At 33.9% G+C, this 10000-nt stretch overlaps 2 protein-coding genes across 2 annotated transcripts; one reads left to right on the plus strand and one right to left on the minus strand.

The window, feature by feature from the left end:
- Positions 1-1121: 1121 nt before the first annotated feature.
- On the minus strand, positions 1122-9907 carry LOC128174051 (uncharacterized). The gene is made up of 5 exons (XM_052839690.1): positions 9724-9907; positions 4862-6561; positions 3440-3637; positions 2748-2909; positions 1122-2305 (listed from the first exon to the last, which is right to left on the minus strand). The coding sequence occupies exons 2-5, from the start codon at positions 6347-6349 to the stop codon at positions 1703-1705; spliced, it is 2451 nt and encodes an 816-aa protein (XP_052695650.1). The 5' UTR covers positions 6350-6561; positions 9724-9907; the 3' UTR covers positions 1122-1702.
- Positions 7702-9725, plus strand: LOC128174053 (uncharacterized). The gene is made up of 4 exons (XM_052839691.1): positions 7702-8092; positions 8731-8921; positions 9157-9267; positions 9509-9725. The coding sequence occupies exons 1-4, from the start codon at positions 7793-7795 to the stop codon at positions 9603-9605; spliced, it is 699 nt and encodes a 232-aa protein (XP_052695651.1). The 5' UTR covers positions 7702-7792; the 3' UTR covers positions 9606-9725.
- Positions 9908-10000: the final 93 nt, after the last annotated feature.

The following is a 10000-nucleotide window of genomic DNA, read 5'->3' on the forward strand; positions in this document are numbered from 1 at the left end:
ACTGAGTAAACCCTGAGAGACCCTGAGGTTTGCACTGAGGGTACTGAGGAAACCCTGAGAGACCCTGAGGTCGGCACTGAGGGTACTGAGTAAACCCTGAGAGACCCTGAGGTTGGCACTGAGGGTACTGAGTAAACCCTGAGAGACCCTGAGGTCGGCACTGAGGGTACTGAGTAAACCCTGAGAGACCCTGAGGTCACTTTTAATTGGTCTGAAATTAAAAAGTTCATTTTCATTCTATTTTATAGAAAATGTTTACATAATATATAAAAAAAATTATTGCATTATTGTTTAAAGCCCGGGTAGTTGCCGGTGTAACAGTGTATATTAAATACTAATGCTAAAGAATTATGATTTTTTTTAATGCACAAACACACAAAACCCTAAAGATTACTTATTAAATTCAGGAATATATGCCTACTCTAACCTCGGGTTCGGGACCCTCCGCCGCCCGGGAGAGAAAATGTGTTTGTGCTTTTCTCTTTGCCGAATTATTTTATTTTAGTCCCAATAAAGTCAAATTTCCCCTGTTTCAATCATTCATAGCACAATTAATCGCTAATGACAAAATTGCCTATTTCACATGTTCAAAACAAAGTTATCGATCATCCGAATTTCCTCTTCTCCTGAAGATTACGTCGAATATAATGTAAAAACAGAAATTCTGTCTCCATAAAGGATGTATCAGGTGTATCTCACTTCATATTAATGAAAAATTATTATTAATTAAAATTAAAAAACAGAAATCTAAAATTTCTGAGTCATGGTAAAACACATTTACCGGTAATTCAACTTATTTGTGGTCGTTTTTAAAAAAAAATTGTGGTTTTTTTTTTATCTTTTTTTAAATAATCTTAGGGCTACATACATATATTTATTAATTTAACAATGTTTTTGCTATTGTATTCTATGACAAATGTCAACAATCCATAAACTAAATGAATAGACCCCATGCACGGATCCAGAGATGGGGTCGGGGGTGACCCGACATCCCCCCCCCCATTTGCAAAATCAAATTTCTTTAAATTTCCATCACAGTATTAACAAAAATATGCCTCCGAACACCCCCCCCCCTCCCCGGCAAACTGGAATAACAGTCAGACCCCCCCCCCCACGAAAAATTTCCTGGATTCAAGCATGGACCCTTTTCAGTGACTGCAGTATAGCTCTTTTGCAGGTTTGGCAAAGTTTATTTACAGTAGATAGACAATTACGTCATATTATATATTTAAAAGATGTCAATTTGCTCTGCAAAAGAGCAGTATGGCAGTTACCGGGAAGGAGTCTATGCAATCATCTTAAATTGCCTTTCAATTTCGCTCAAAAGAATAATAAAAGCAACATCAGCAGTGTGTTCTATTGATTATATTCATACAACTTTTGGTAACAAACTTGCAAATGTTTATGCAATTGATATAAAACAATATTGTTTTAAATCATACTTCACACAAAACACTCACAATCAATATACTAGTATTCAAATATATACTGGTACTCAAAAGTAAATATGATAATATATAGGGAAAATCATAACATTATCTCAAATACACATACCAGTAATTGATAGGACTAATAAACAATCAAAACAATGAGCTAAAACCAAGCAGTGTATATATGTTCAGATAGATACATACAGTTAGATACATTTAACGACTTTGCTGAATTTTGTTAGCTCTGTCTTTTTGAGGTATCTAGTTATACACTACTCTTCTTCTAACACCCACAAGGTTGCATTCTGATTCCTAACATGAGCCAATGGTCTACTTAAAGCGGATATATGACACAATCTCTGACATACAACCTTGTTTTCAAAATGGAAAAAACCCTTTTCTTTCTCAGATAATGGAAATATATCCAATACAACCCATTTATGAACAATGCTGTTAACTTTATGACAAAGGAAAAGGACAATCTCTCCAAAAAGTGTTCCACTAGAGCAGGGAACTTTAACAACAGAATTCTGACGTCTTTTGCAACCCTTCCCTATAAATTGATAGGAACGCCCATAATTGTCAACATGTTCACAACTTTTGGTAATTTCAACAACAGTCTCGTCAAAGTTCAAAATGTTCATATTTAACACACTAGTGTAGAACACTGTCATATGCTGAATCATCTGAGGTGTTAACTGCCTTGAATTGGAGATGGGTATCTCTGGAGATGGCCTCTGCTCTTCATGCTGTGGCTCCTCAAGGATTTCCATCATCAGTTTTTCGGATAACTGCACAAGCTTGTTGTCACTGCTAAAAATTTCTGATGGCTTGAATTGCTGACTTAAAACCATATGGACACACCAGTCATAAATCTGAAATCATAGAAAAAAAATTACCTGATATTAGAAATATATATTTGACGATGTGTACTTAGATCATTTTCCCAAGTCAAGGGTTTCTGATCCGCTTCGCTCTACATTTATGTAGAGCAGATATTCTGAGGCACAGAGAGAGAAAGAGACAGAGAGGGAGAGAAGAGATCAAGAGAGATAGATGAAGATATATATACATAACGTATGACTGCAAAAGTTGTATTAAATCACTGGCGTCGGAAGCAAATTTAAAGTGGGGGGGGGGGGGGGGGGGTTAAGCCCCCCCCCCCCCCGGTTCCGACGCCTATATAAATTATCTGTCAGAAATCATTTATTTATAATAACTCATTATATATCTATTGTCCCATTTATAAGTTTAATAGAAATTCATATACATCCTCTATCTCAAATCAAGAATTTCCTGAAAATTAAAATGAATTACCACATAGGTCTCCATGACAGTTGATTCCTCTACCCCTTTACGCAAACACTGTCGGCTAATCCACCCATTGGCTCTTTCGTGTGGGAATAACCATCTTCCATAAACTGGACCGAATTCCTCTAAACCATCCACAATATGGTGAATCAAGTGTGTTGTTAGGTTCTGGGGATAAAAATAAATTTGAAATGTAAATTTCAAATGTAAATTTAATAAATTAAGTTTGAAAATTATTTTTTTGAATCAGTCTTTATTGTTAAAATCTTTAAAAAGACACTGAACTAAATTTACTGACTTTGGATAAACTCTTTAATATCTGATCACAATGTTGGAACTTTTGTCATTTTGAATGGCCCAGTAACCTGAACTTTATTCTCTAATATTCATTATTTTGGTATTTTCTGTAAATGTAAATTTTGAATTCCTGACAAGAGTTTACAACATTCTTACAGTAGGCTATGGTGCAACTTACAACAATTTATCGCTATCTTGATGATTTTGATTCGCTAGGAGGGATAGTGAATCTTACAAGGCCATATCACTTCAGATCAATCATAGCATTTCAAAGCAATTTTTAGGTGACAAAATAGGTGTTCAAATTGAAGAAGTTTAAAACGAAAACATAAGGCATTAAAAACATAATTTAATTATATTAATAAGAGTTATGTGCTGATTATTGAATGTAAGACAATTACCTGCAGAGATAGTGGGAAGTCCCGCTCTAACAAGCACAGTGCATAGTGAACATCATTCTGCAGCTCTTCAATGTCAGCTTGTTGGATGGCTGGAGAGATTACCCTCTTCAATATATCGAGCAGGAAAAAGAGAGTTTCTTCCTGTTTCTGTGGTAAGAGTCCCCTGAGACACCACTGGAGACCGCCAGTTATTACAAACTATAAAAGAAGGATAATTGTCATTTTCATAATTATACAAACAATTAAGTCAGATAGTAATTATTTAAGTATGATTGACCCAATCTGACATTCTCTTTTCAAGTTAGTGCATTCATAATCATGACAAATTGAAAATTTTGATTGACCTATACTACATCAAATATGTATTATAAAGTTATAATGAGGCTAATTAACATAAACCAAACTCAGGAGTATGTATAATGTAGTCAATTAAATGAACAGTTTGCACATATAAATATCATTTTTAAAAAGCTGTCTGCCTTTTAAGAAGAATTTAAAGAAAATCATCTTCTAAAATATGTATGGTCAATTATGAATTATTTTAGAGCATTTTAGGGGGGGGGTATACATTGAATTGAAAAAAAAAATGGAAGCAAATTTGACTATACTGATCAGAAGTTATCTATATCATATAAGAAGATAACAATTTCATTATCAACAAGAATATATAACAGTGGTATCATACCAAGAAGAAAAATTTAGAATATTTTAAGCATTTCCTTGCCTATTATAAATAACACTTTAACATGTTTCAAATTAATTAGTACAATTCAGAGGTTGGCAGAAAAATTGCTGAAGTCTATGTTGAATATTTGAATTAAATATAAACATGATATACTCAGACTCTCTGAACATCTAGCTACATCATATTTATAACTTGTGAATAAATGATTAAATGAATGAATAATTTGAATGAAATCATACGGTAATTTAAAACTATTTCACATTATTATTGATAATTATCATGATCATGCATTTTTTAATATTCATTATCTCAGCATAATTTTGATGCATTTACAGCATGTTCAGAAATAAGTTCCTCTTCAAACAGTAATAAACATTTATTCCTACAACATGTATTTATATAACAGCTATGAAAAAACTGAGCTCACAATTCATCTCGCATATTTTTCTTTTAGTACAGGTATCACAAATTTTTCATCCTAAACTCCTTAAGTTTTTCTTTAGAAATAAGTTCATGCTTGTTTCTGCATTCACCCAAAATAATTTCTGTTATATGAGCATTTTGTTAGACTGATTCAACCTAACAACCCTCAGTACTATTCTGAAAACAAACTGCCTTCTTTCCTCTGACCCAACAATTATGTTTACGGTAATATATCTAGGACAACATTGATTTTGAAAAGAATAATAAGCCATATCTAAACAAGCTAAATATAATTTGTAAATGACATTATTTACCTGCAACTTGGAATTCATAGTCCTTAAAGTCCAGGGCTTAGAGAAATGTGGTCCAGGGGTAATGTCATTTGTCTGACCATAAACTATTTCACTTGCTCTTTTGTCTGCTTCTTTTACACCGTCTTTTGAGAGTGCCCATGGAACATGAAATTTCACTTCCTTGGCTGGAGTTTTGGCAGATTCTGTAGTGGCTGTAGTCTTTCGCTTCTTTATAGGCCGGTTTTCAAAGTCACTTTCTTCCTTCCAGGCACCTTCAAATCGCCCAAATGACAATTCACAGTTTTTAACTTTCTGGCTGCTTAGTTTTCCTGTGAGCATTTCAAACACATGATTGATGAAATCTGCAAATGTGTGCATTCCATCAGGCTGCATCTGTTTTATCCTGTTGTGGTATGGCAGTCTTAAGAATGTATACTTTCCTTTCAGGCCAGTTTCCTTTTGAAATTTGGTTTTCTGTGATTTGTTTGGTTTTGATTCATACTGCTCACGAAGTGAAAGCTCCTCTTCATTGGAGTAGACAGCTGGTTTTTCTTTATTGTCTGGTCCACCTTCTCCGAATCCCTCTTCGCACCGCAAAGGATGGTTGGAATCTAAAAATCTCCGGTTTGATAGATGGATGGTCTTACTTAAATGTTTGCACCGGTGTCCTACTTCTCGGCAGTATGGACAGGATCTAAGGGCACCATGTCCAGAAAGATGAAAAACTTTGGAAAACGCAGGGATGTCGCACAAAAATTGAAGCAATGCCACCTTCACTGTAACTGGTGCTGCTGCATAGGAGCTGAACACTGGAAATTCAGTTAATTGAAGTATTTCATCTGTAACCAGTTCTAAATATGGTTCTAAGGATTTTGGTTCACTCCCCCTCAGTCCACTTGGAATGATTCCGACCAAAAGCATGGGTCCCAAAAGTTGACGTAGTTCAAACGGCAAATTTATCCATGTAAGAATGATAGGCCACATTGACTTCTGACTAGTCATATGTTTGTTTGGATTCACTCCATCTGTAAATAACGAGAGTGGGATGGTGTGACTTTCCTTCATTCCATGAAACACTCCACCTTCTTCAAACCATGATTGGTAAACCTTGCCATCAGTGAAATCCCGCAGAGTCCCATTAACCGTTACCTTGTTGGCATACAACAGCTTACACAAATTTGGGGTTCCAAACCAACGACTCAGTCTTGGTCCTATAGGCATATATGTAAATTTTTTCTGTGCAAGTCCATTCTTCTGTCTAGGCTCATGGCAAATAGGACACTCCTTTAAACCAGCATACATTTTCCCTTCAGAGTCTCGGTATAAAATACAGTCATTTAGGCAAGCATCAAACTTCTCAAGGGGCATAAGAAATGGCGACACAAAACTCCTGGCTTCTCTAAAAGACTTTGGCAAGAGGTTGGGTTGTGGAAGAGAGGATTTCTCACAAGCAAGAGAGTCTGTTACTGCTGACTTGGACATGCCATGGTTCATACTAAAAATGTACATATGCTTAGTGACAGCATCTAACACTGTTGTCTGTGATCCGGAGAATAGGGGCTGACTATATCGTGGGTCCTTCGAAACATCTTCCTTGAATGGGAATCTAGGAACTGCTGGGATGGTAAAAAATTTCAAGTGCTCCTTCTTGTGGCGATGAAATGTTGCTACTGACACCCATTTCCCATGACACTGTGCACAAAGGCAAAACTTCTGTTGCACTGAAATAATAAAGACACATGCATTAGTAAATAAGTATATAAAATAAGTGTTTGGAATGGAGAACAAAAAATCATTTAATAATAAACTTTATACAGATATAAATAGATTACTACATACAAAATGCAATAGTTTAACATGTTTCTTCATAATTATAAAACAATTGCATGTAATATAACTAAAATATTCCTGTGGAATATTTCAACAAAGCATCTAAAGATATATACCATTTCTTTCCATTATTTCCGTGAAAATTGGACACAGAATTCCAACAATGACAAAAATGCATAGCATTTCTTGTTAATAGATATTACATACAACTGTATTATTTAGCCCATCTTAACTCTAGAAATCCTATTCCTGTTATGATACATGTACAGTACTATTAAGTTGTGTGTGTATAATAAATTTCATCTACCCGTACACTCTTGTTCTCTTAGAAGTTCAGCTACTGAAAAATGCAATTAACAAGCCAAAGCAAAGAGCCAGAGCACAAAGGCCTTTGATCAGAGAGTGAATAATACACAAGCTGACTCAATCAAAGGACTTCAGATGAATGATATACACAAAACAAAAAAATCCTTGTATATTTCAGATCTTCTCTATACTTTTAAGTAGTTTCTTAGGTAAACTAATTGTTATTTCAAAATCAATCACAGATTCATTAACTTATTCTTGATATTAATGTATGTATTAGGTACTATCACCATTTACATCTATAAGATACAATACGATGTTGAACAAAGGATAACAAATTAGTACATACATGTATTTTTAATTAATAAATTTTTAAAATATATATCTAAAGATTAATTTAAAGTCATCTAACACTGAACTTATATTTTATTGGGTTTTTTTGCTATCATATATCAGATTGGGTTATAATTTGGTTTTAATTTACATTGTTATCAAAACTGACTTTTCATCATTTATTTAATATCTACAAATTATAGTAGTTAAGTAACATAAGAACTTAATTATATCCTTTATCATCCACAAATCATACCCCGTTTTGACCAGGGCTTAATTGCTGTAAAAACAAAACCATGCACCCATATCTCAACTAGCATACTGTACAGTGAAAACTGGGGGGGGGGGGGGGGCCTCTATAGTCATTAGACAGGCGTCAATTAAGGTGAAAATTAAACTGTGTGTCACAAAAAGACTGACCACCATCAAATCTACAACTGGTCAAAGATCATCAAGATTTCCACTGTCACTGTATGCTTCAAGATGTCTTCTTGCAACTTTAACAACCTTTCGTTTAGTACCGATTCCGATTATAATTACCAGTATCTTGGATCACACAGTTCCAATGTGCAGAGTGTTCCTATTCAGCAAAGCAGTCAGCCAATGCAGAAATGTACTTTTCAATGTGTATGTTGTGCCCGTTTAAGTATGGGAAGCGTTTGTTCTTGCAACCTACCAAAATCGAATGCATCTACTCAGACCAACAACTTTGAGTTTCCTCAAGAAACCCTCATGGCCAACAACATGTGGATAAAGGGCACCTTTGAACATGGAATAGTTCAGGTATTTAATCCAATGTCACAACTAATATTTCATAAATTTTGGGCATTAATGGTTATGATTTTATTTTAAAAATCTTGAAATATTAATCATGTACATGTAGCTATTATTTGATATATTATTATTCTAATTCATTAACACTGCAATCCTCAATCTAAATAACATTTATGACATATCAAAGTGTTATTAAAATTTATTTGTATTAAGGTTTCTCCACCCTTGGTGTATTTATGGTTTAATCAGTGAAATTTTTTCTTAAATTTGAAGATTAATACATAAACATTCTTATTGAACTTAAATATTGGTATGTTGCAAACATTTTGTTTATGCTATAAGAGCTAACAAAGGTATACTATCAGGGCATTATAGCAATGATCGACCGCTCTCCAATCAAACATCACATTTTTTTTTACTGATTTTGATACAATAACTTAAAATAAAAGCAATTTTTAAGAGAAATTAATCGCAATCCTTTATTTTATGTTTGTTTTAAAACATTTTAAGGCCATTTAAACTTGCCAGTATGAAAGCTATCTCATTTACAATGCATTCTGCATGCATGCTAACTTGCTTATTAAGATCAGTGATCCATAATGAAAACTTCTGTGATGAATTAAGCAACAAAATCACTTCTTTTTTAGAAACTGATCCTTACGACCACTGAAAAGCACATGCCATCCTCAGGAAAATATACTTCCCCATTTTCTGAAGTTTTCAACGAAGTCAAGACTGTGCTTGAGCTTAAGTTCCCAAATTACCCCATTGACAACAAGAAATTAAAGAAGAGGATCCAAAAGGCAGCACAATGGAAAAAGTACTACGAAAAGAAAAGGTAATTTAAATTGAAAGTGTTTCCTTTCTGATTAATATGTGGCTGAATGACATGAATGCAGTTTTCAAAATGCATCACATGATTTCAAGTTGATTCTCTTCAGATTTATATTAATTGGTAAATGTTTTGTTATTTTTTTTTATTTAAAGGATATGATTGTAATTTTAAAAAATTCAGGTGAAACATATTGAAAAAAATGGTATGTTATAGATTATATTTTATTTATATGTTACAGAGAAGAGGCTAAAAAGAGCAAAGAATCAGCATGGAAATTCCTTACAAGGAAAAGGAAACCCCTGCATTCAGTGAAGGAAAACCAACTTCTTCTTGAAGACACAGAAGAAATGTAAGTACAGTGTAGCTAAAAAATTCATTTTTCAAATAAGGAATTAAACAGTTTTTATAATGAATTTTCTGGACCAGATGTATAAATCATGTATATCAGGCTACGTATATTGTACAAATATAAATTAAAAAATGTTGCTTCTCGTCATACTTGAGGTACATTATATTACGAACTTTAAGGACCTGTGTCCTCTCATCTGATACTTATCACGTAATGAAATTTTTAATTATTTTTTTAACAGGGGTGTACACAACAGGGGGTTCCAGCCTGATACTGATTCGGATTCGGACGTCCCGCTGGCTGAACTAACAAAGAGGAAGAAGCCGAACAACCAGTGATATGTGCACATTTATGAACTGACCGTGTTGACTTTGCCTTGATTTGGTGAAAACATGTTATCATGCAATCCTCTTATAGCAATGTATATTATGATTTTGCAATATAAATGGCTCTTACCTTTCCATTGTGTTCTTCTTCATATAATCCTGATAAAAGCTTGTGAAAAAAGCTATTAAGTCGACATCAAGAAGGTATGGTTGATACTATTCGAACGGTACGATACTGATGGTCTAAATACACAAAAATCTCGCAACACGGATGAGGCTAAAATCCGAAAAAGATAATATTATGACGATTGATATAATTTATATTTAAACATTTATTAAAATGTTATCGGTTAGGAATATCACTTTTTGGGCTGAAGCTGATGTCTTACGAAAAACTCTTTTTTTTT

The sequence above is a fragment of the Crassostrea angulata genome, chromosome 2 (assembly GCF_025612915.1).
Source record: "Crassostrea angulata isolate pt1a10 chromosome 2, ASM2561291v2, whole genome shotgun sequence".
Lineage (NCBI taxonomy): Eukaryota > Metazoa > Mollusca > Bivalvia > Ostreida > Ostreidae > Magallana > Magallana angulata.

Coding starts and splice junctions, on each gene's coding strand:
- LOC128174051 (XM_052839690.1), bottom strand. CDS start 6,349: ATGTACATTTTTAGTATGAACCATGGCATGTCCAAGTCAGCAGTAACA. Junction 3,638..4,861: donor CTATGAATTCCAAGTTGCAG/GTAAATAATGTC, acceptor CTTCTTTTATAG/TTTGTAATAACTGGCGGTCT. Junction 2,306..2,747: donor CTGTCATGGAGACCTATGTG/GTAATTCATTTT, acceptor CTATGATTTCAG/ATTTATGACTGGTGTGTCCA.
- LOC128174053 (XM_052839691.1), top strand. CDS start 7,793: ATGTCTTCTTGCAACTTTAACAACCTTTCGTTTAGTACCGATTCCGAT. Junction 8,093..8,730: donor TTGAACATGGAATAGTTCAG/GTATTTAATCCA, acceptor CTTCTTTTTTAG/AAACTGATCCTTACGACCAC. Junction 8,922..9,156: donor AAGTACTACGAAAAGAAAAG/GTAATTTAAATT, acceptor TATATGTTACAG/AGAAGAGGCTAAAAAGAGCA.